Consider the following 26,436-nt stretch of genomic DNA (forward strand, 5'->3'; position numbering starts at 1 on the left):
TTTATTCATAAACCACCTACTGCACTGCATTTTGCTAGGTTTGCTTGTCCCAGGCAATGTCTTACTAAAGGGTTCACAAAGGCTACATTTGAAATAACTTGTGACACATGATCTTGGCTCTGCAGAAGCACCTCTGGAGGTGCAGCAGCAACGTATCCACACCACCCTCACTCACATAACTAGTCATGCAAAAACTAACACCACAGCATCCAACTTGCACTTTGTTTACCTCTCTTCAGGAAAGCTTTTCCTCTCTGATGACTGACCACAATTACCTTTTCTAGTCATTAACAAGGCCAAAAAGAAAAGTGTCTAAGCTACTCATTCCCTTTCAGGCAACCAGACAGGAGGCATGCTTACCAGAGAGCATGGAAAAAAAACAAACCCTGAGCTTCCTGCTCAAGAGCATCTACCACAAATAAGTATGATTAAGCAATAATACAGCAGCAGCTACTGTAAAACAAAGTTGTTGTTTATGGAAGGTGGCTTAAAAAAAAAATCACAACCATCTAAAGAATGACTGTACAGGAGCTTTATCTAACATTCTATATTAAAATATATATATCTATTATTTTCCACCAAGTCTTTCAGTATTAAGTTTTGCAATTTTCTGGCTTCCTAAAAAGATTTTGCCTTTTGCTTCTCCAACTGCTGCTTTACATGTATGCCTTTCTCCTCTCAAAACAAACAGAAGGAGCAACTGAAAATTTTAAGTGTTGAAAACAGGAAATATGAAGGGGACTGAAATCAATGGGAAGGTATAGGCTGCAAAACAAGCTAGAAACAGGACAACTGATCAAAGGACATCAAGTATCTCTGAGATTTCCTCTGCAAAAAGAATCCTCAAATGAAATTAAAAGGATTGAATGAAATGAAAATCATGAAAGTCCATGCTATTCTTTATTTCACAGAATTCAGACATTTCATTTATCAAATACAGAAAAGTCTGCTATCCATCTCCAAACCTGCTACAGGAGAGGTTTAAGGCTTCTCATAACACCGAGCTGTTGTTTTTAGCAAACTTGTTATTAGTATTGATGACCCATGGTGCTGAAGACTACTTAGGATTTAGTCTTCAGGGCACTTAGCAAATTACAAAATGTGGTTTACACATGCCTACAGAACTATGAGGTGGTTGCAGAGAAGTGAGAGAGATGGGAATGTAACTGTTGGTGCAGAATTCAATTTCCTCCATCCTCAAGCCAGCACAGAAACCATTGCAAGTGACACCATTACTAAACATTTTTATTCAGTAGAAAAATCAGAAATTTAAGGCATGGAGTTTTAGTGAACAAAGGTCATAAGTAAACTTATTTAACAGTAAGAGACAAAAATTCCATACAATTACATGCACATGAACTAATTCCAAAATTATCTAACAAAAAAAAACAAGGCCTGCTGATAGCAGATAGAGGCCACAGTGTAATACCTGTAGGGAGTAACAGAAAGATCTTTTCCTGGATCAAAGATCCTCAGGTATAAATAAGTAAAGAAGCCAAACATCTTTTATTCCTCATGTTCCACTACAGAGGCACTACAAGAGTTTGTCCTACTGAAGTCATGTTGACACTGAAAATCTGTGAAAAACATTTTAAAGGAAAGTTTGTCCTCTGTATCCATTCATTACAACATTTAGGGCTGTTTGCATATCAGTTAGTATGTACATCAACACACCAGAATTTAAAAAATAAAAAGAGAAAAACAAAAGGAAAAAGAAAAGATTACTTTCTCCTCATGCAACCAGGACAATTTAAACTTGAGATAACTCATGTTGCAGGGCCAGCTTATCCACAGAAATAATTAGTCACGGTCTTCAAGTCCAGAACAATAGAAGTACAGCAAATACTTGGAAGGAGCCTTTGAGCACGTACAGTTCAGCACAAGCCACTGCCACCAGAACACAAACATCCTGCAGTCTCTGTTAAGTGCACCCCAATTCATCAAAATCACAAACCCACGCTCTGCTCCCCTCCTTCCTTTTGATGGCTTCTACTTCCCCTTAGATTCTTTTCACTTTCTCTTGCCTGCATAACATGTCCAGTCAACTTTAGAGGACCTCTTCATCATTTTTCACAATGGAAATTTTCAACTTCTCCTAGCCCTGCCCTTTTTTTCTCACATCACCTGTATTTTTACAGCAGTACAACAGTTCTTACTGTTCCAGTAGGTAGGAGACTGAGTAAGTACCGTTACACAGTAGGAGATCTTACTGTCCCTAAGAACAAAAACAGATGGGGGGCTTTCACCAGAGGTCAAAAGAAACCCCAAAGAGAAAAGAGACGTGAACTGCTGACATGCATCAGATTGAAATCAAGCATTCTTTTTTCTTAAAATATCAGTAACTATTCCAGTTTAAAGAGTATAAATGGAAGACATATTTTGTTAATCCAATTGTTAAGCACCTCTAAGTGCTGGGAGTTTCAAGAGTCCCACACTGGTATTTCTTTCTCCAACAAGGAAATTATTCCAGTGTAGAGCAAAACTGATCAAAAGCCCGATTTTTATTGTTTATGCTGTAATGAACAGCATCACTTGTAAATGCTCTCAAAAGTCTTTAAACAGCAGCTTTCACCATGAATCCTCCTTTTGTGACCACTGCAGTTTATTTACCACCACAAATCTATGTCTAGATACAAAATACTGTCAAACCTGTGATAGCCCACTCATACTTTCTCAAGGTGCCAAATAAATAATTACACACGAAGATCTATTTATTTAAACGTAAATATGTCTATTTCAAGAAAACTGACATTCACAAGACCAATTCCTATGTCAGTAAAAGGTTTGGTGTTTTCTCCCCTTCCGGTAATACTGAAGGACGGGGATTCCCTGTGACTGCAAAATACTCGGTCACCACACGCGTGGGCAAGGCCTGGTCCCACCTCACCGCCCGGACCTGTTTATGAGAAAACCGTGAGGCACCGACGGGGAACAACACGGGGAGCAACACGGGGAACAACACGGGGAACAAAACGAGGAACAACACGGGGAGCCACACGGGGAGCCACGGCCGCCGCCTCCCTCCCGGCGCGGGCCCCGCGGCCCAGGCCCGCCCGCTCAGGAGCCGGGCCGGGAGAGCGAGCGCTCCCTGCTGCCGGCGGGGAACAGCTCCGAGCCCGGGGAAGGCGGAGGGAGACTCCCCGCAGAGACGGGCAGTGAGGTGCCCTGACAGCGGCGGGGACAGGACCGCGATAGGCCGGGTACAGAACGAGTGAGTGCAGCCCCAGGAAGCGGGGACAGAAGAAGCAGGGGGCAGCAGGCAGTTGCTCTAAGGGAGTAGCGCACCGGCCAGGGAAAGTCAAACAGAGGGCCAGGGCACGACATCGAGCGTTGGAGAGCCGAGCAGCACCGCCTCAGCATCCCCTGGGCGGCCGCTGCCTTCCCGCCGGTGCGAGCGGCCGGTGCGAGCGGCCGGTGCGAGCTCCTCAGCTCGCCGCGGTCCTTCACCCGCACCTGGCGAACGCCGCTCTCACTAAGCCCGGAGGCGGCTGGTCCCGCAGGCCGGGGCGGAGTGGGCTGCCAAGGCGGAGGCGGCGCCGCCCAGAGGGCGCCCCGGGGCCGTTCCCGCTGGCGGGCACGGAGCAGCGGCGGCACCGCCCGCACCGAGGCCCCGGCCGAGAAGCGCCGCGGCCCCCGCGCCCGGCGGAACCGGAAGCCACCACACGGCCCTCACGGCCTCGCGCGCCCCCGCCCCTTTAGGGCCTCCCGTGACGAGGGCGCCGCGCGGGGCGGGGCGGGGCCGCCCGCGGTCCCGCCCCCCTCCATAAGAGCGGCGGCCGGCGCGCGCCGCGGCACTGACCGGCGCTGGGGCGGCGCATGCGTGTGGCGCCGGCGGCCGCGCGGAGCTGCGCGACACTGTCGGGGTGAGTGACGGCTCCGGCGGCGCCTCCCGCGCCCCTCGCGGCCATGGCGGCCCCCGGGCCCGCCCGGCGCACCGGGGCTGCCCGTCTGCGGCTCGGGGCCATCCCGCCCCTGCTGCGCCGGGCTCCGCCGCTGGGGCGAGAAGCGGGGGCCGGCGGATCGGGCGGCACACGCGAGTCGGTCGGGCCGCGGCGCCGGGGTTGGCCGAGCCCGTGGCTTGGAGCCGCGGTGCGGCCCGCGCCGGCGGGCGCGAGGGACGGCGGCGCGCGCCGGGAGGAGCCGGGAGCGCGGCTCGTGCCGTGGTGCTGAGGGGGGTGGGGGGGCGGCAGGGCCGGACCCGCCGCGGCTCCGCTCGCCCCGGGGCTGACGGGGGATCTCGGTGCGACACCGGCTCCGCTCGCCGCGGCGGGACTCCCTCTAAGTGGGACGGGATCCGCCCGGCGTCAGCGGAGCCCGTAGCCACATTCTTGGAAATCAACGTGGCGTGCCACGCGTTTTCTTCCTGACCCGAAACAGTATCAGTGTTCTCTCACTCGCTTCCGAGCTGCTCCTCTCGCTCCTGTGAGTAAACAAGAGACCGCACTGTGGGCTCAGGCTCTGCGCTTCGCACTCTAATTTAGGCTGGCTTAATTTAGAATAAACATTTCTTTGTGACTTAATACCTCATTACGCACTTATCCTCGATTTTCTAAAATAGCCAGTCTGTGGTGGTTAAATCTGGAGACATCGCTGTATCCTTGGGTATTGACAGCGCAGCCTGTGACAGCCGAGCGAGCAGGCCGGGGGCTCGGACACTTCAGTGGTCTCCTGTCACTGACCAAGGGGCCTGTGCAGCATTCTGAAGTAATAAGCAAATATTTATTGTGCTTGATCCAAAGATAACAGTACCTCATTACATATTAACTGGATGGGAAAGGCTCTGGGGGCAAGGTCTCTTTGGGCATTTTGGGAATACCTAAATCTTTGTTGTACCGGAATGGCAGGTGAATGATGCCTCTGCATCACAAATGCATTTGTGAATTGCACTTATAAGCCAGTTAAACTGCTCAATTCGCCTCTATTATTTACTCAATTTACTTAATGCACAAACCAATTTTTTTTTTCCTTTATAGAAGGAAAGAAACTTTCTTTCCTTTGCAATTTACCTACATGGGATAATTTTCTGATTTTTTTTTTTTTTTTTAATGGAAATCTACCTGTTGAGTTCTTGGTGAAGCTCTATGTCTGCCGTGCTCTGCAGTACAGGACTTATTTCAGAGAAAAACACTTCCAGTTCTCTGTAGTAGAAAAGAGAATTAAAACTTATCACAGAGTGTCTAACACTATGCTTATGAGTCTGAGTCAGCTAGAGAGGAATTTTTATTTCCTGAATGTAAGCTGTCTATATTCACATTAAAATTTTCAGGAGGGTGAAGTACCATACCTTAAGCATGCATCTGAAATCTGACAAGCAGAGGCAAGGCAATTGTCTTGCTGTTTAATTATTAGTTTTCTACTGGCAATTTACAGGTTACTCCCATTTGTTGTGTAGGACTGTGAAATGGTAGCCCAAATTTTAACTGAACTTAAACTCCTTGATGAACTGTGGTTCTTTGAATATATTTCAAATAGCTGACTGTTAAAATCTAAATACAGTTTGTCTGCTGTTCAGTTGATTTGTGTGTTGTACACCCATAGGATTAGTTTTATTTGCAAGCACCCATGATCTGATTGTTTAGTGATCATAGTCTTCTTTACCACAGAATGGTCCATTTCTGGTTGGCAAAATGTGTAGAAAAATATCTCAAAGTTAAGAATATAATTAATTTATACAATAACTGTAAAGAATGTAATTCCTATAAATGGAAATACCTTCTGAGGCCTGCATCTGAGCATGGTTTGGCCTGTGACTCAGGAATACTGAACTGCACTGTGGAGGTTTGGTGCATAGTAAAGAAGATCTAATTATTTATTAAGTGAATAGATTTAAACTAACCTTCTCATGAGGCTGTTTCTGTTAAGTGTTGGCTACTCAGCATTCATCTAGCTGCAAAGACAGAAGTATTTGAGGGATAAGAACTAGATAAACAGAATTTTTAACATTTTTTGAAAGTATTTGGAGTTCCAGAAAGTATATTAACAGCACTTAGGTTTTTAAAGTCCAATACTTGTAAGTCTGAAATACTTAAATATGAAAAGAGGTGTCTCTATCTCAGGTACTTATGTTAAATAGAAAGTCAGAGGAGAAAAAGGAAATTACATCACATTGTCAAATAAGGAACAGCTAGCTGGAGTGGATGACTTGTAGTGCAAAAATGTGCCCCTCCTCCTGTGAATTGCTTCTGAGATTTGTTAAAGATAATGTGGTGGCAAGGTGAGCAAAAATAGGTTGTGGATTTAAGGTAGACACATTTCTTCCCCTCCCAAAAGGGGTAAGTAGGTCTTTTTTCCTCCCCCTCTTTCCCATTTCTTACAAGAAGAATGTAAGCTCCTTGTCAAGAGTGCTGCCTTTATAAAACCTGTCAAAAGTTCATACAGGCATTCAGAAATCTGTACAGCAAGTTGCTGTATTCCATGCCCATTAAATGAAACATTCTAGAGCATGTTTTGCTTTACTGTGCATACCAGAAAGATTTTCTTTGTTATGAACTTAACTTGCCTCAGATATTCGGTTGCATTGGGGCTGGGAGAACAGGGAACAGAGTAATAAGATTCTGTGTGTGATTAGTGATAGGTAATAGGCTGAGCTAAGATGTATGCAAATGCTTCTCAGTTTCTAAACAGAGGATTACTGTTGTTATAACACAAGTATTTATTAATATGTAGCTGCATAAAAACTGTGTATTTGGGATTTTTGCCGCAATTCAATGTACAACAAATATCTTTCCAAAGTTCTCACTATGTAGATATGCTGCTGTTTATGGATACATTTGATTATTTTTGGCTTACACATAACCATCCTGTTGAAGTCTGAAGGTGTATTTGGCTTTGTAAAAAAATTTTTAAAAATCAATCTCCTCTCCAATACTTACTATTATTGATATTTATTAATACAAGCAGATCTGGATGATTACAAGTACCTTCTTTGCACTGTTACCTTGCCTTACAGGGAAGGGTGTCAGTAGCTTCCTAATGCACCAGCAAATCTTCTAATTGCCTTGGCTTGTAAATGCCCTGTAGAAATTACCAGCCATTCTTTTAGTTTGTACTCCATTTCTTTCGAATAACACAAACTAGAGAAGTGCTTCAGAAGTCTTCAGAAGTGCTTCATGCCATAAACTGTGCATAAGTAGGTCACACAAGCAGGGTAACTGAAAGCCCATTCTGTGCAAACCAGCAGCACACAAATGTGAGCTCAAGAATGCTTCATTACTGCGTAGTGTCCATTTTCTTTAGCAAATACACTTTGATGTTTCTTATGGCTAAGTTTAATTCCTTAAACTTTCAAGGAGGCAGAATTGGGACAGCAGTTAACAGTGAAAACTGTTGATGTTTATATCTTTGTGGCTGACTTTTGTAAATTTTATTTTTTTAAAAACCAATTACTAGAATATAATATGTACCACTCATCTTTAATAAAAGCATGCTGTCTAAAACATAAACTTTGTATTTTGTTGCTGTTCTCATGTCTCCTTCTTAAGATACTGTCTTCAAACAAACTTATGTGTGTTTTAAAATACAAGCACCATTTCTCTAGACTTCACTGAAAAAGTAACTAGGTGGTTTAGTGAAAGCACTACCTCTCTTGATATCTTAGCTTAAGGCACAGAGGACAGTTTCATAACTCTCTGAAATGTCAAGGCAAATCACCTGTGAATTGGCAAAGAGGTCATTGATGAATGAAACAAGTTTTATGGCTACATAAATTGTGCTTTATTTTTAAAAAATAAAGACTGATTGTAACAAGTGAAAATTACCTTTTCCTAGAGTATGTAAATATTTAAGTCTGTTTCAAATGTTGAGCTTAGCATTCCAGAGAGATTTCAGAGAGGTGATTGTGCAACTATCAGTCTTGAGAGCTGAGATTTAGACAGCATTCAGAAAGCTGACACAGTAATTACTAGTAGTGGTTTAGGCGTGGGATTTGGTGGAGGTTGGGCTTCTTAACAAGCCCTGCAAGGGCTGTATGTTATCACAGCTAGCACGTTACATGTGCTCAAACTACAGCAGTTGTTCCCCCTCCTCTCATTTTTTATATCATAATCAATGTCTCATGGTCCTGTCAGATCTTGTACACACACTGAGGTGGAGTACAATCATTTGCTGACTAATCAGTGTTCTGTGCTGCTGCTTTTTTAACTCGTGACTTGCATTTGATTTCAGAAATATTGAAATGGATAGCAGGCATTAGCCTTAAGCTCTCTTAATTTTCTTTCTTTGGTAGATTTGTTGCTAACAGGATAGAATCCGTGAGACAAAAAAAATCACAGTTCCATGGTGTGAGCTGATAATTTTGAATGTGAGCTGTTTTATTTTGAAATTATGTTGATATGAAGTAGCTTTAGAATTGGTGCTGTATGTGTACTGTGCTGTTAAGTCATTTTGACAAATGGGTATCTCTAATATTCTGCTCCCTGAAGACAGTGGTTCTGCTTGCACTTACAGGACTATGTTATTGCTTCCTGGGGCTCTGTGTTTTTTTTATTTAATTTTTCTATGAAATATCTGCAGTCCCTGTTACTGGGAAGGGTCCAACTGAACTGTATTATGCAAAAATTTCCAGGGTTCAGCTAGCTTTTTAAGGAGGTTGTCTGAAGGGGAAGAACATGGTCTTTACTAAAATCAGGAGGGCTGAATGAAGTAGGACTGTGCTGTATTACATAGAACACTGGTTTGGCCCTTGTTCACTTCTATTAAAGTCTCCTGTCTAGAGTTATTCTGAAATGCCTGCCTAAAATATATCGGGTATCTGGCAGTGAGTGAAACAATCCCACTTTTGTTGACACAGACAGTCATGATTGAGAAAACCATCACACTCCTAACGAGAATGGCATTGTCTCACACATCAAACATACATACAGTCAGAAGCTTCTGTTTTCTTAAGATGATCAACACTGGACCCAATTCAAAATTGAAAGAGCGCAGCAGAGTTGTTCTTTCTCAAACAATTGTTTATAAGTTGCTAATAGTGATGCTGGATTGCAAACTAATCCTCAGACACCTGGTTTGCAGTCCTGCTTAGGAGTCTGCCCATCCCTCACTCTGCAGACAAGAATAATAGATCTTTCCTCCTAAAGGAAAAGGAAGATTGCACATCTGCATAGAATGCCTGATTTTGGGCAGATTTACCAGAAGCATAAGCTACTACCTGTGTCTGTACCACATTTTCTTGCAGTAGCACACTGTGAAGGGGTTTTCTTGACATGTCTGCTGAGCCCTGATATAGCCAGCTGTTGATTGACTTTTCTTTAGATGGGATTCTTTTGGTGGAGGGATATGGACAAATTCACATTAAGATTATATGCTCCTAGTATTGATTCTCAAAGGAGATACAAATTAAACTGTTTTGCGTGGGGTTTGGTTTGGCAGGTTTTTTGTCTGTTTTTTTTAAATGGATCATATTGCACTTGCTGAATGTAGGATATTTGTGTAGATGAAGCAGAGACCCAGAGAACATCTTTTTTATAATCTTGGACTTAATTTCTCCTGCCTTCAGAATGCTGACTAATTTTACATTGCCCCTTTCCCTCCCTGATGAATTCCCTAAACAAGTCCTGTGAGTTAATTTCTTCTGTAGACTGTGATTACTTACTCAATATAAAGCAATTGCCAACATATTTTTTCTGCCTTAAATAGGCCAGATAAAGCATTCTTCACACATTCAAAATAGATTTGAATGCAGCAGGGCAGTTTCAGCTGAGATTATTTCAAACCACTAGGTTTCCAATTTGTTAAAAATAGCTAAAAGTCTTGAGGCTGTTTTAAAGTACCTTAAACTTTAAGTTAGTTAAAAATAGTTACTGTTTTATGTAAAATAAGTTTTAGAATTCTAATTCAGGGGGTCAGTAATTCTGTTTATTGGTGCAAAGGCTATGGAGGATAATACTTAACTGCAGACTAGGCTGTTACATGTTGGCTACACTGGAAACTAAAATCTTTAGCAGAAAGATACAACTGAAGACAGCCACTGGAAGGTTAGACTGTTCTAGAAAACGTCTTTAAAAAGTTTTTTTTGTATAAATAACTAGTAGTTTATGTTCAAGGACTGAAGTTGTGGGATATACAACTGCCATATATCAATATCTTAACTTTTCATTTTTTTTTATGGAGTGTAGTTCTTCAAGAGAACTTACCTGTTTTGTACTTTAATTCTGCAGTCAGATTCAAAACAAGAAGTTTGGTGAAGTTTTCCAGTTGGCACATTTTAGGATAGGAGGCCTTTCTACAGAGCTGTTTAATTCCTTGAACACCGAAATTTCAGATGAGACATGGAACATCAGATTTGCATTTCTGATATTTATGCCCTCTCTCTTGAAGGGAATGAAAACTGCAGGAAACCTGCCAAGTCCTGAATATCAAGGGTTGTGAGACATCCTCAGAGAACACTGCATGATGTCAACTGCAGGAGTTGCTGCTCAGGAGATGAGAGTCCCCTTAAAAACCGGATTTCTTCACACCAGTCAAGGCATGGGCAGTCTGAAAACCTGCTGGGGTACCCACAGTGGATTTGAAAAGTGAGTGAGACTAAAATTTATCTGTTGCATCTCCAAGTCTATGGATTGAGTGTTAGGAATACTTGTGCCAGTACACACCTATGGTTAATTTACAATGAAGGCTTTTCTTTTTTTTTTTTTTTTTTAGTACTTTCTTTAATGTGGACCCTATAGCAGTGACATATAATTTAAACCCATCAACCGAGCAGCATTTGCCATCCATTGGTAAGTACAAAGTGTGACACAGACGTGTTAGGAAGTGTCAGGGATTTGTCTCGGGAAAAGCCCTGCGGGCCTCGCTGACACCAACGCGCTCCCGGCTGGGCCGCGCTGCCCCCTGCTGGCAGCTCAGGAATGCGCCCATCCAGCTCCACAAAAACACTTGGGAATAACACGATCGAGTTAAATAAAAACACACACACACACACCTCCCATTCGCCTTCTGCGTAGGAGGACTCCAAGTTGCAATTACATTTTTGACGGAAAAAATATTTGGTAAAAAAAGTACTTGTTCTGTTGTAGTTTTATGCTGGGATCTTTGTAGTTCTCTTGCTTATGCTTGGGGTCTCTTGGGCTACCTCATTTAACTGGGGTGCTGGTCTAAACAATAAGATAATCTGCTACTATCTTAACTAAAAGCATAAATCCACAACCAGATGAGATCTGTAAAACCTGCATTTCACTACCTGGAGACATTAAACAGACATTACTAACTGTTGCATTAGAAGGAATTAAATATGCAGTGGCAGAGTCATGTGCTGGAGTGTTACTTAGAAAAGAGTCTCTAAGAATTTCTCACCTTTTTAGGGCACTCTTCCAACCAGGCTTCCATGAATGACCACATTGCTGGAAGTTGTATCCAAGTCCCAACTCAGAAATCCAGTCCACCTCCTGTAAGTCCCAAAAATGAGCAGCCAATTTCAAGGTACGATGACCATCTCGTTCCTGGCTTTAGTAAACTGTCATTAACCATGGGCTGTGTTTCTGAAGAAACACCTCCTCACATGCCAATAAGAAACGGACCAATTCAATTTCTGTCTGCATCTTCGAATGATCGCAGCTGCAGGCCACTGCCCCCTCTGCCTATATCTGAAGACTTTACTGCAGATGAGGTTGACAAAGAGGTGGAATTCCTGACTTCTTCAGATACTGACTTTTTGTTAGAAGATTATGAACTTCCTCCTTTTAAATCCAGTGCTCCAAGCCGTCGGAGCTTTAGGGGCTGTGGACAAATCAACTATGCGTATTTCGATACTCCAACAGGACCAAAACCAGAAGATGCCAACCCTACACAAAGCCTAAATGTGTACATATCCAGTATTTATCCTCCTCCACAGCAGCTGCATCGACGCCTGCGAAGGTCCCATTCCGGGCCAGCTGGATCTCTCAATAAACCCATAGTAAGACTAACTGGACACTTAAACAGGTCGTCTCCAACTTCTGATGAAGATAAACCAGAGATTCCACCAAGGGTTCCCATACCCCCAAGGGCTCTCAAGCCAGACTACAGAAGGTGGTCAGCAGAAGTCGCTTCCAGTGCTTACAGTGATGAAGACAGGCCTCCCAAAGTGCCCCCCCGGGAACCTTTGTCACGCAGCAATTCCCGCACCCCCAGTCCCAAAAGCCTTCCATCATACCTCAATGGGGTTATGCCCCCCACCCAGAGCTTTGCACCTGATCCCAAGTATGTCAGCAGCAAAGCTCTACAAAGACAAAATAGTGAAGGATCTTCCAACAGGGTCCCTTGCATTCTTCCAATTATTGAAAATGGTAAGAAGGCCAGTTCAACGCACTACTATCTGCTACCAGAGAGACCTCCATATTTGGACAAGTATGAGAAATTCTTCAGAGAAGCAGAGGAGAGGAGCTCTAACACTGAGGTTCAGTCCTGGTCTGGTGACTGCACAGCCACCTCAGCACCAATAAAACTGGACTCAAAAGCCAGAATGGATATAGGTGGTCCCCTGAAACGAAAACACCTGTCCTACGTGGTTTCCCCATAGTGTCTGGGAGCAGTCTCAGCTCAGTTGTTTGGGATGGAGCTGAACTTTATCATGTTACAAAGTTCTTACGGTTCACAGATAATGAAGTAGGAGCAGTTTGTCCTCTAAGAACTGAAAAGTGGATGGTAAAGTCCTCTTATGCTGCATATATTCGATATGTTTCTTAAGACTTTTTTTGTCTTGGTATGTAAGCTGAAACCCTACAAAGATTCTGCAGAAACATGGAGTGATAGTAGTCACAGTTGGCCAGTTGTATGCTACCTAGATGAACATGTTTGGTAGTCAAGATTATGAAAAAAAAAATTAAAAAATCAATCTTTGCTTAAGAGTCACTTATAAAGCAGACAACAGACCAAGTAATGCAGTACAGTTTTTGTACCAGTTATTTTTCAAAATTTCTTTTACACAGTAATTCTACTGAGAACAGACTGTCCTCTTTTACTAGGATATGTCTGGTAAGAAAGTAAATGCGAGATCTGATACCCACTTCAAGACTTGGCAAGCATCTTGAAAGTGCATTTTGAAAGATTAATCTATCTTACAAATTAATTTGATGCTAATAGACTTTTAAAGTGAGTTAGGTTTTGTGAATTCAGTTGCTAGACACACTTGGTTCAATTTTGCAGTTTTTCCTAGAAGAGACTTGGACCAGCTATTGCTAAGCCTCTGCTGCTGCTCTTTTCCTGCTGGATCCTAGGAATGTGTGAATGTGTCCTGAGCAGCCACAGGGTTGCTATTAGGTAGGCAGTAACAACTATGTGCTCACATAGAGTCTGAAATTATGACTGTATTAAATACAGAAACACAGCACAAGCTGGTCTTGTGGTCTGGTTTCTGTTCAGTATTTTAGGGGAGGAGGAGGAGAGTATGAGGAAAAAAACATGATTCCATTCATGGACAGTGTCAGTCCCATCTCTTGCTGCTTCAGATGCTGCTTCTTGCTGTTTAATTTTTCCTCACTGTGCCTCAGCCATTCACTGAAGTTCACTGAGGTGCCACCTTAGCAGATTCTTGTGCTCAGTTTGGTTACACTTATCCTCTTACAGATAAGCACAAGAGAAAGGGTGCTCATTAACAGGGGTACAGAAGATGAATGTGTTCCTCCTAACAGAAGTAAACAAGGTGTTTACAGTTTAAACTGCTGAATGAGATGTTTGAGCTATTTTAAAGCTTACTTTTTATTTGTTTTAGTACAAACTAAATGAAGGTGAAATACATGCTATAGAAATGCACTGATATTTCTGCATTGTGTACAGTATTGAATAAAAAATAATTCACTTTGTATTTTGAATATTGTCATGTCTTGAGTTTAATAAAGTTATAAAATACTTATTTATGATACATTTTGGTTTTTGCTTTATTGAATAGTGCATGCAATTACATTTTACTTCTGCATTTACTGGAAAGTTCAAAGTTAGTAATGTTAAATGTGCAACATATATTGAATTCAGCTTGCATTTAATTAGAGTTAAGATTTCTGCAGAAGTGTTCAATAACTCACATTGCACACCATCAGTTTTAATTCCACCCTACTACCTGGCAGCATGGTATCTATAGTTTTGTGCTGACAATAAAACATCCTGTAAGATTAAGTAATTTGGCCTGACATTATTAATGATTTTGGTTTTTCTAGGGTCACCTATAGCATGTTAGCCACCATCATACAGAAAGAAGAGGGGACTAGTGTTCCTGTCTTCAGTTTCTCACCTGGTAAAAAAAGCATGGTTAAGAGAGGAAAGAAATTGTGAATACTTCTCACAAAGCAAGTGTATTTCACCATAGTATGCAAGCCATGGATGAGGTTACTGAATATAGAAAGCTTCACACAACTTTGATCCTCTGGCTGTGTATGCAGGCAAATATTTACCTTGATCTGACAGTGTGGATGTTTCTGTCAGTGGGCTTATTTCAGAATAAAGCAGGGCACCATCCTTGGAATTGTATGGGATATGAAAAATGTCAGATGGGGTTTTTAGTAATGCCAAATCCCTTAGCTCATACACCTTGGAGGATTGCTAAGATTCATTTAGGAAGGTGCTTAAACACCTACTGCTGTGCCATAGCACTGAGCCCATGCAGACTGGCTTCAAAACATAAACAAGTTACCTAATCCTGTGCAAGGCTGTCAACTCATGTTCAGTCTACTGAGAGCTCTGCTTTCCCTCCACCCCCTGGATTTTTCCAAGATGAAAAGGTCTATGAATCCATGCCTAAACCCCTCATATTTAAGGGGAAGGCTGCAACTCTAGGACCCCAAAATAATGTAAACTCTCAGTTGCACCATCACTGCTGCAGCAAACAGACTGGCACTGCCCAGCTGCAGCTCTTCCCTTGTAGACTGTTAGAGCTGGCACGAATTCAGCAGTTGTCATTCCAAGAGAACTCCATCTAAACCCAAGTAACTGCCCTACAAATCTCTCTCCTGGCTTTTGCTGCTGGGTCCCACTCCATTCTTGATACTCTACATTTTTAGCTTAAACATATCTGGTATAAAATAGGAGATTTGTTACAGTACCTCCAGCCCTGTGTCCTGTGTGCAGATATTTTCACTTCTGTTAGCAGTAGAGGTGCCCTAAAAAACAGCTCATGTGGCAGCAGAGGGTTTTTTACTTGAGCTGCTTCTGTGTACAAGCTGTTATCATATTTATAGTGCTGAAATCTTAAAACCATTATAAAACTTGTGCTTTTGAATGGGCTTACATAACCTTTTCTGAAATTCCTAAAACATTTAAGACCTAACCTTCATGTGTTTTTCTCCTAGGGAAAAAAAAAATCCATACTCTTTTACTGAGGGATCGGTATTGGCTACTTAGTCCTGAGTATTAAAAAAAAAGTCACTGTAATGATATTAGCTTTCCTATTGTGAGCTGTGTGTTCTGAATTGAGCTGAATTACAGCACAATGTTAAGAAGTTAACATTTCAGAAGTTAAGCAAGGAGCTGCTTGGCCATGAACAAGACATTCAAACACGTTACAGAGCTCACATGCCTCTTGAGTACAAGGAAAGTAACTTACAGTCAAGTCTTACAGTGTTTAAGTAACTTGGCTGTTTTATCTTTAAAATTGTGTAGTAATGAAGTCTCACTGAGGACTTGGTCCACAGTTCAGTGGTTGTTTTTGTGAAGGGGTCACTGACAAATGCTGGTGGAAGCCTTGCATACATTCTTAGACACCAGACTGCTGTGTATGGTTGTCTGCATGATCCAAAAACTGTATTTCGTTTTCCAAGTGAGTAATTAAGGCTGTAGAGCTGTGGGGGAAGATTTGCAAGTTCTGGCCAGAAGACATTTCTCTGCTCATCCCCTGGCACATGATAAGACTTGTCAGGACACAACATGCTTTTGCAACAGCCTGATCACATGTTTGAATATTTAGAGTTTGGACTCACTTGGGCAAGGCCTGACAGCTTGCCTCTGCGAGCTAGATTTGACTGGAATAATCACACTTCAAAGCAGCTACAACTTGATAAACTGAAGTTTGGAGAGTCAAGGAATTTGTGTTAAAGCAGAGAAGAAAGATGTGCGTGTGTGGAAAGGCAGTGCTGATTCAAGGAGCAGGTTGCCCACACTGCTCCCCTGCCCTCAGCACTCTCCTTGCCTCAGGAGCCCTGTTGTGACCACCCAGCCACCTCAGTGAGGACTCCTTGGTGTCAGGAGGCAGCAGCTGTGCTGGGGCAAAGGGGCTGAACCACAACAAACCCCTACAGTGAACCCAGGATCACTGAGACATGTCTGGCAGCAAAGCTGGTGAGAATGGGAGGAGGGTGCTGGGTGACCTCTCCCCCAGACTCAAAACCATTGATAGCACAAGCAAAAGCACAGTGAGTAACAACTGACAGCAAAAAGCATCTGTCATATTCACCCTGGGCAAGGGTTGGTGTTGCCTGGTGCTGCTTGGCTGCCCTGTTGTTTGCAGAACACCCTTTACTTGGTGAGTTTGACTGGCAAATCAACCTAGAGGAGCTGAGTCTCGCTGGTAACAAAGGAAAGGATGTTTGCCTCAGTATAATTTTTCCTGAAAAGAAGAGGCTGTATTAGTACTAGGTGACTTGAAAAACCCATTAGCTTAACTTCACCATATTAACTTGCTGTTAAACAGATAAAGTCAGTAAATAACACAGAGCTGTAGCTGATCATCAGCTTCTTTTGCATCACAAGAGATAAACCAGAAAGTAAACCTGATTCGGAAGTATGCTGATTGACAACATAATTAAAATCTCCAGTCATTTAAATGTACTGATTGTTGTTGCTGTCATTAAGAGTTTTCCATTCACTCCCAGACTGCAGCAGGCACAATTACTACCATCCTGAAACTGCAGAAGAGCACTCAACAACATCACATCTGCTCCTGCTATAGGCTTGGTTTTGTTTTTAAACAGTCTGAGTGAAGTGTTGACATGATAAAGGAAAGCATCCTTTTAGTCCAGGACAAAGACACCAATTTTGCAATGGCAGTTACTACAGTAGAGTAGTTGCTGATGGTGTTCAGACCAAGTCTTGTCAAGAATTCAGGGTTAAGATGATGGCCAGATCAGTCATGGTGGAATTCCCAGCCTTCAAATTCATGATTACAGACTGTGGCCCTTATAAACACTTTTAATATTATTACAAGCTCCATGTTAAATACATACTCTCTGGATTATGTCAAGAAGGAAATTGGAGATGAAGGTAAACCCTCATTTTATCTGCTTGTAGGCACTCTGCAGTTAGGTAACCTATTGATTTTCTCTGGGTGTACTCAGTGTTCCTGGGGTAAACTTTTGTTTTTTAAGTAGGCTAATCTCTCCATTTCCTGTCAGCCTGCTTTTCAGAACAGTTTGTATTCATTTAAAACTGCAAACATACAGCAAATGTTCTGTTTCACACAGCTTCCTGGCACTGAAAATCTAGCACACAATGTTTAATTATACTTATTAATATTCGTTAAATAGCACTGCAGAAATTTCTGGCTGCTGAGCTTGTGATTAGCATTTGTAAACTGAAAGAGGTGTTACCCCCACCCATCCTGCATCGTAATTCAGGTCTTGCATAATCCCCACCCAAATGCCTATTTTCATCCACAGAGCTCATTATTTTTTCTGAATCATAAATGGAAGCCACACCCGTGATTGCTCATAGACTGTTGCTATATTATTTATATATTGGTGTGCACCTTGATCCCAGTTGCGGTTAATTTTGGAAAAGGTGTTAGGTATTCCAAATTTTAAGTGGCATGCCACTGAAACATGGGAACCATGACTGCTATTCATTTCCTTACAAAGTGATTCAGAGGAAGAGATGCTTCTTTCTGAAGATTAAAACTGTTGTCCACAAATTATTAACATGTGAAAGCCACAAAGGAAGAAAAGTGCAAATATAATGCCATGAAACACCAGAAGGAAAACCATGCCAGTTTATCCCACCATACCCACCCTGAATCTGCTTAAGGATGCTAATTACTAATCACTTTGAGCTATCATAACATACTATGAGGCCCTCCCTGCACAGTCTCTGGATCAAGCATGGGGTCATCAGACCTGACACAGAATAGCTTCCCCTGCCCACCACACACCCAGGTGACCAAGAGACATGTTCCTGTTACCTATAGTATTTATTTTACCTTTTTTAATGTGCTTATTATTTTCACAACCACTTCAAGGACAGGGTCAGCACTACTGACTGTTCTGTGGAAGGGAACTGGGAACACACAACCAACCCTATAAAGTTTGCAGTGGTGAGGGGGTAAGGCTCTCCAGGAATTTACCAGCTTCAAGGAAGTTCACACAAAGGGCCACATCAGCTCATGCCATGTTCAGTCCAGCTGCTCCATGGCCAGGTGCAAGGGAGACAAAAGGGAGACACCAGTGAATGGCAAGTGTGCCTCTGACAGGTTACTCACTGCCCTGCAATCCCTGTATTGTCATCTACTGGCTGTTAAGCAAGGTCCAGAGGAAAGAACAGTATTAGGCTGCACTTGGTGACATCACTGGCCCCACAACATGTTGTAAGTTACTCAAAAAAAGTTTTCTTGCATCCCAGCTGCACATCCCAGCACTTAGAGCTTAAGCATTTGGAATTTGGACTGGGCTGCTGTGGTGCAGAATGTACACAGTGCAGTGTAGAGCAGTGCAGAGCCTCCAACAATGCAGGGCAGAGGTGGGTTTACACACCCTCACACATTCTGTTGCTCATGGGATTCAACTGCTAGTGGGAGGGAGGGTTGTCTTTTCTCAGTAACTTCTCATGGTGAAAAAGCCCAATGAACAAAAGTAATTGCTTCATTAAAAGCCATGGGGACAGAGCCTCATCTGAGACACTTCTAAAAATGGATGCCAGCAAGGTGAGTGTCAGTGAGCTCCTGCCTTACAGAGGCTGAGGAAGAACTGTCATGGGGTTCTGAAGAAGAAGGGCTGGCCTGAAGGAAGGACAAACTGGTTAGTTCCTGGATTCAAGTTAAATGGCTTAGTGCTAGTGTTTTGTTAAAGGCTGTCTAAACATACATATTGTTAAGGGTGAGGAGACTATGTGAGGACATTTTCTTCTGTAGTCAATCCTCTCCATGACCAGTGCTGGATGCAATACACAATTGTTCCATGGGAATAGCCAAGGATCCCATCACTCCAGAGGGAATATTTCCACTAGAGGAGCAGACCTCTCCACTAAGACAGAGACAGCAGGCACGGCCAGCAGTCCAATCTGAGCAGGAGGTGACGCAACTCAGCGCACAAGAGAGCTCAAGATTGCTCAGCCTCTCGGGCTGCTGACACCTCACAGGCCATTGCAGGGTGCTCTGGACATGCTGCCTCTCGCAGGCCACACTTCTCCTGTCATCTGAGCTTAATTGGACCAACTTGATCTTAAGCAGTCTCCACGATAAGACACGATGCTATTGCATGCCCTGGAGCAGCACGGTGAGTAAGGCGGCTGTTTTACAAGCAGTTCAGTTCACAATTTAACAGCTGAGCTTTATGTTGGGCCAGCCAGTCACCTGCAAGGGAGCAACCAATGCAACACAATTGCAGAACCCTGGCTTTCTCCACAGGAGGCAGGCAGGCTCACTGGCTGCAGCCCTGGAGGATTTCATGAGACTGAATATTCCCTGAGAGGCTCTGTGCAAAGTCACGCACAAGTGGGCAAGACCCAAATCTGGAGAGGCCAAAGCCTCCAACTCCTCTTTGTGAGCTATGGAAATGCCTGTGGAGAGCAAGAGCAGGGTAGGGAAGGCTTCAGCTGTTCTCCTCATTATGGGTGATTGGGACAGAACCATCACTGGGCACCAGCCAGGGAATGTCACCCTAAGTGCCCTTTCTTTCTTTTTGAAGTTATTATTAAAGTTGTTAATGCTCTGTAGTTTTCCAAAGAGGAGGGAGGGAAAAAATAATTTGCTGCAGGGGATTTATTTGAAAGTTGCCAGCAAAGCCTGTGTCTCTGTGAATCCATCCAGGAGCTTAGAGCTTCATTATTACTAATTTCCTAGTATGAGCATTCCTTTACCTTCTACATAACTGAAAGGAAGGTAAAGTACTCCTTTGCAAAACACCATGGAAGAACAGCTGAGTAGTATATCAGATGTGGTCATGACAAAAGTCACAGTCAACATCATCTGTTGCCAGTTCTCTCAGAGACTGCAATTCTCCAAGAGCAGATTTCCTGTGGAAAATGCAAATGATAGTGCTGTGTCCATCAGTGATCAGACTCATCACCACCCAAGGTAGCAGCTTACTTCCTGCCTATCTGCCAGTCACTATCTTGCCTAGCTGGTGACTTCAGTGTGAGAGTGCTTTTTCCACATCATATACAAAATAATAAGGGAGAAAGTATGAGTCTGAGACTAGAGCTGCACGTGTGTGGAAGTAGCAGTGTGTTTCTCATTAAAATCTGAAAATATTTCAATGCACAAAAGTAGGCAGCTCCCAGAGTTGACACTACTTAGAGTAGAATGTGTGCAGCTTTAAAAAGTGGTTCTGAAACGACAGAGACCATTCTGACAGCATAACTCATTGGAACTTAACAGCACAGAGAAACCAAATACCTAGTTTAGAGAAGAGCTGTAAGAACCTTAATAGAAAGATGCCTCTTCATAGTATAGAAATTCTGAAAATACTAAATTCTAGAGCAAAAGCCCTGAACAGAGTCTTTAAGAACCAAAGTGATTCTAACTAAACAAGAGTGCAGGAATTACCCTTGTTGCCAGGTTTAGAGCCATCAGATGATGCTGTATTCCCCCAGCACCAAATCCCATATTCTCCAGGAGTAAACACAGTGGGACTGGCTGTCAGGGAGCAGCAGCAGCAGCTCCTCCCCCGTGGCAGACAGAGATCAAAAGCACTGGTGATGGTCAGCTAGAGCAGGACCCTGCAGCACTGAGGGGCACAGCCCTGCAGGACCTGAACAAGGAGAGCTGAGCAGGTCTTGTGGATTCACAGAGTCATGGAATCATTTAAGTTGGAAAAGACCTTTAAGATCATCAAGTCCAACTGTTAACTGACCAGCACATTCCCCATTTAATCATGTCCTCAAGTGCCATATCTGCACATTTTTCTGAACACTTCCAGGGATGGTGACTCCACCACAGTCCCTGGGATGTCGGTTCAAATACTTTACAACCCTTTCTGTGAAAAAGAAATTCCTAATATCTAATCTAGACCTTCCCTGGTGCACTTGAGGCCATTTAATTCCATTCCTCCTATTTCCAAAGATGGGGCATACACAAATTCTGTGGGCAACTTGGTCCTGTGTCTGACCACAGAATCATTGAGGAAGCAAAGTTTCAGCCAGTACTCCAGAGATCAATCATCCAGCAGCTTTAAAGCGAAGAGACAAGTCCAAAATCAGACAGGGAAGCTTTCTCAGCAAGTCAGGCTCATCAAAGATCAAAGCTATACCCAAGCCCCAGCTTACACTGAGCTCCTGGGCCATGAGCAGAGGGTACTGAAGAGGCCCAGGTGTGACTGGCCATGATGGGATCTGTGCCCAAAGCTGCTGCTTAACCCTGGAAAAAAATGTTTCCATGCTGTTTGATGGTCACCACTCAAAAAAATTTTCATTAGGAACTGGCAGCAGATTTAGGCCAATACTTTGGGTGTCCTGAAGCTGAAAGCAGCTTGTCTGGAGCAATGCATTTAACTTTGAAAGCTCCTATCAAAACCCTGAAAATTGACTCTGGGAAGTCCTGGTCAGAATACAGGACAGCTACCAGTGGGGAACATCACTGATGCTTAGAAAGGAATCACCTTGCTTTTCACTAAGTCTTGAACAGCAAATAAAAACACAGAATTCAGGAAAATTCTATTTGCTACAAGACTGGACAGATTAAGTCACAAAATTACACCTTGAATTTATACTCTGCTGAAAAACAAAGATCTTTTAAGTATCTAGAGCCATCGTCAAACTACACAGTTAACAGTGGAAGAATTCCTCTGCTCAGCACAAATCAGACAATATTTTAATTGGACAGACAGCTGCAGAAACCGCCATTTGAATTCAGAGGATTCCTTTGATTCAGAACAGCAGCTCTACAAGATTGTGATGAAAACTGAGAATCCCAAAGGAAATTCTACTATAACTATCCATAAGGAGAGGATGGCTGCAGTACTTTAAAGCTATTTCTGAACTGAGTACACACTTGAACTGCAGGCAAGTTCTGTCTGTGGCTCAGTGCTGCCACTGTAAGCTGTAAAAATAATTACACCATCAATATTTAGAAATCAGAAGGATTTGCACAGAAATGTCCCTAGTCCTGCTGGGAAACTTCCACCAGCTGTGGAAAACTTTAGTGTTACCAATGTTACACAAGTCTCACTAGACCCAACTCTGCTCTTTAGAATATGAGTGCTTGCATGAGATCCTCAGACAACTTTTCTTCTTCCTCCCTCTACCATTAGAGGAATGGCCTTGAATTAAACTGTAAAAGTACAGAAGTATCTACATGACTTGGAGGGCCATAAACCCTATGTAGGGAGGAATTATTTAAGGTTGTACAAAGGTTATAATTAGAAGCTGTTGAATGAAGCAAAGCAAACTAACAAGCCCAAGTGTAAAAGCTTCCTCTCAATCTGTGATGCCTTCTAGCACACAGAACAATCTCATAGAGAGCTGAAGGGCTCCTAGAGCTGCTACAGAGATTGAGTGTGACACAGCACTGCAACCCCTAACTGCTGCACCACCCAGAGCAGCAGGAAGAATTGTGTTACCTAAAACACAGGGTAGTGATTTTCCCAAGTCCAGACTCAGTTCTGGAGCCTATCATGTGTGTCAGCACTGCTCCCCAAAGCATGGCCACAAAAACACAAGCCAGAAATGCTGTCTAGTCCCTTAAATATGTACTGTGGGTGTACCCAGGATACAGACCTGGGCTCAATTCCCTCCCTGTGTTCTGCACACAGAACTCTGCCAAGTGTCCACAGATGCTCCTGGAAGACAAGAGGGAGGTCTGCCCTGCAGTGCTTTCCACACTGGACATGCTGAGTGAAGGAGCTGGGCCAGTGTCTGAGGCAGCACCACTGCAGGGATTCCCACAACCTGCTCCTTGCCCCTGCCCTTCCCTGGATGCTTCTCAAGAGGAGGCAGGAAGAGGCTGAAGGCCAGATAAATTGTGTCAGCAAGGAGAGCCTGTCCCTTTTTTCTGTTCCTCCCAGAAAGCTTTTGATTTCCTGCCAAGTGATAATGCTGCAAGAACTGTAGAATACCCATCGAGGTTCAGAGCTAGGGAGTGTTGTCAGAGCCATGCTGTCAGCTGACAAATCAGGGCAGCAGGAGGCACATCTGCTCTCATTTTACATATTTTCCTTTCTTTCTCTGCCACGTGCAAGACCACATTCTAAACATGTTAAAATATTACCTACAATTTTGGGCAGCAATTATTAATTTGCCCAGTATTTTGTTGCTCATTTTTCAAACTTCAAATGTTGCATCCCATGCCTTACTAAAATGTAGTCTCCAAATAACAGCAACACAGCCTTTCTTCTGGAGATATAGTATGAGAACATGAATGACAGTATGGATGCAGTGCTAGGGATTATTTCTGTAGTTGACATCTTCCTACTTCTCTGTCACATCTTTCCAACTAAGTCATGGGTCATCCAGGCTGCTGGAAGACAGGTATTTTTTATCATTTTGGGATCACTGCTTGTGTTTGCATCGTGATGCATCTTTTTGTTGAAAGAACAAACAAAATAATCAGATTAAGCAACCATTCTTTGCTCTGACAGGCAGGTGGGTTTCATACCAAATGGTAAGCATATACATAAATGGCTAGCAAGCTGTCAAAGGCTTGTAATTGCTGGATGAAGCACATTCCCTTGTGTGCTTTCACAGTTTTATGTACTAAAGTGTGCAGGCTAGCTTGGATCCATTATGTTTCTGTCTGTCACCATTAAAAGTAAAACCTTTGTCTCTCTAGAAAAGCATCCTTTCCATGTTGCTGAGAGGGACATATTCCTGAGATGGGATTTGCTCCTGCTCACAGTACAGTGCTGTGCACTTCACCTTCCCCTTTTGGAAAGAAACTTGCAAAGAACTGCAACAAAACCAGACTGTTTGCTCTCTACATGTTTCTTCTGCCTCTTCAGTTAGAAGCTTGTCAGTCTGAATGAAAATACTTCTCATCACTGCAAGTATTCACTGATGGCTCCAGCATCCTCTTGTGTACATTCCTGCTCCTAAGCCATATAATACTTCTCAATTCCCTAAGAGAACTTGTTCTCAATGATGCATTCAAGCCCACAGAACAACCAGAATCAGAAGAAAAAACCCACATTATTCTTGAGAGATGATCAGGCATACAGCAGATACCAACTGGCTGCCTTCCCACCAGGGAAACAACCAACCCCCAATTCCTCCAGCTGCCAGGGAACAAAATACTAAATGTTACATAAAGAGAGGATGCATTCCCTTCAGTTCAAGCCAAGCCCAGTGGCAGCAGATACCAAATTACCACAGGTTCTAAAACTAAAGCTTGCAAATAATAAAAAGGCACAAAGTTCCTAGTGTACACAAAACAATGAGCAGAAAAGCACCTCAGCTCATCTTCCAACAGCAGGTAAAAGAGGATTTTATGAAAAGAGATACTGAAATGTGAGGAAAAAAGCATTTGCTAACTGGAAGGCAACTTTTTTCCCCTCGAATCAGCAAATTCCTTCTTAACCCGAGAGGAAAATTAGCCTAATCTCAGTTCATACACTTACTTACCCTAACTGAAAGACCAAGTTAATGACACAGAAAGAGAACCCAAGTAAATTCATGTTTGCTGGATATCTGCAATGTAAAAGGTTGAGAACAGGGTCAGCTGTGTGAAGGTAACTGTGATGCAAGCAGCACTACAATATTTTATTTACCAAGTCTTTTGCTGAACATGGTGGAAGAATCTGCAAGTTAAGCAGATACATCCATGGGCTCTAGGCTCATTTTTCTGAGTGTTTTTCCTATTACCATTTTAATGGGAGTGGGAAAGCCCAAATATACACACTGAAAACCTCATTTCTGTAAATTGAACTCCCTCAGCCTCAGAGAAGAAAAAACATTATAATCAAATTTATGGCCACTTTGCTAATGCTTTGTATTAAAATATTTCTGCAAGACTAAAAACAATACAAGCATGGAAATATTTTCCTTCTAATGTTACAAAGAAGTGCTGCCACCCAGGAATGCAGAGCTTTTCCTGTATTCTGAATCATGCCCATTTACAAATCAAGTAATTATTCCAGATTCTAGGACAAAGACTCTTTCCATCATTTGGTTTAAATTTGCATGGCAATACCAGTTAGATGTGCAGATTTACCACACAAACATGTAAAATCTTACATAGATTACAACTTTTGCATATCTTGAGCATATTTCAAAGCTAGAGAAACATATGAAATATTTCCTAAACAAATTAAGAGACAGAGCATAGAGTTGAAGCAGTTCTTCCAGTAGTTATTAACAACACAGACATTTCTTAATTCTAAATTTGCAAAAGTATCCATGTATTTCCTTACGAAAATGCAGTAATTGGGAATGAACTTGTTTCCTATTAAAATAAGCAATCATAAAGGCTCCTATGCAGTCATTTTCTGAAGTTCAGACTATGCACTTCAGATGTATGCAGAACCAGATCTCCAGATGCTGGGATAACTTCAGAGTCCAGTGAAGTTCCATCCTTAAGCATGATTGCTGACAGAGCCAAGTAACACCAGAATGATTTGGTGAAAGAAAGGTAACAAAGACGGAAATTGATGCCAAGTTCTTAATTCTCATGGGAATGCAATTACTTCCTCCAGAGACCTGTCCTGCAACTCCTCTAAGCTGACAAAGGCTCACTTAAGCCAGGCTTGTAGCAACTTCCAATTTTTAGTAAGCAAAACTAAGCTCTGCTACTGGTGGCATTCTACCAAATCTAAACTTCATGCTTTATGCTGATTATTAGCTGCCCAAATAGCTCAATGGATCATCAATCATTTAATGCAGAAGAAAAATTTTAAGGTATCATGTTCAACCTGCAGGAACACTGGGATGCTTGACAAGGTATGAATATTCACACTTTCAATTTGGTTCCAACACTGTCAGAAAACACTAGTTACTTATTTGTACACAAGAAATGAAACATTGTTTTAACTAATTCTAGGTTACAACTTAATAATCTATGTCATGAAATCAGAGCATGTCCTGAGTTGGAAGAGACTCATGAAGGTCATCAAAACCAACTCCTAACTCCACATAGGGCAACCTAAAAGTTAAACCATACAGCCAAGAGAAGTGTTGTGAGAAGTGTTGTCCAAACACTTCTTGAATGTTGGCAGGCCTGGGGCCATGACCACCTCCCTAGGGAGTTTGTTCCAGTGCTTGGCCATCTTCTCATTTCAGCTCAGACTTCAGAAGAACTGTGTGGGAATCTAAACAGATGTTGTTTTGAATAGTACATGGTGGTAAAAAGGTTTCATGGGTCTGGGTTGGGAGAAAACACAGAAAGGAACAACACACCAG

General features: G+C 42.7%; 1 protein-coding gene and 1 long non-coding RNA gene across 5 annotated transcripts; one reads left to right on the forward strand and one right to left on the reverse strand.

Moving 5' to 3' along the window:
* Positions 1 to 1,224: 1,224 nt before the first annotated feature.
* On the reverse strand, positions 1,225 to 3,447 carry LOC107213521. The gene is made up of 2 exons (XR_004500050.1): positions 3,286 to 3,447; positions 1,225 to 2,896 (listed from the first exon to the last, which is right to left on the reverse strand). It is a non-coding gene; the product is annotated as an uncharacterized LOC107213521 (long non-coding RNA).
* Positions 3,448 to 3,782: 335 nt separating this feature from the next.
* Positions 3,783 to 13,837, forward strand: ERRFI1 (ERBB receptor feedback inhibitor 1). 4 transcript variants are annotated; one of them, XM_015648238.2, is made up of 4 exons: positions 3,783 to 3,863; positions 10,318 to 10,514; positions 10,642 to 10,718; positions 11,301 to 12,496. In XM_015648238.2, exons 2-4 carry the CDS (start codon positions 10,390 to 10,392, stop codon positions 12,494 to 12,496), a joined length of 1,398 nt encoding a protein of 465 aa, XP_015503724.1. In that variant the 5' UTR covers positions 3,783 to 3,863; positions 10,318 to 10,389. The 4 variants fall into 4 exon arrangements, with proteins under 4 accessions (XP_015503724.1, XP_015503723.1, XP_033375161.1 ...); XM_015648237.2 differs by lacking the exon at positions 3,783 to 3,863 and adding an exon at positions 4,196 to 4,422; XM_033519270.1 differs by lacking the exon at positions 3,783 to 3,863 and adding an exon at positions 4,434 to 4,704.
* The last annotated feature ends 12,599 nt before the right edge of the window (positions 13,838 to 26,436 follow it).

Source organism: Parus major, chromosome 21, assembly GCF_001522545.3.
Source record: "Parus major isolate Abel chromosome 21, Parus_major1.1, whole genome shotgun sequence".
NCBI classification, from domain to species: domain Eukaryota; kingdom Metazoa; phylum Chordata; class Aves; order Passeriformes; family Paridae; genus Parus; species Parus major.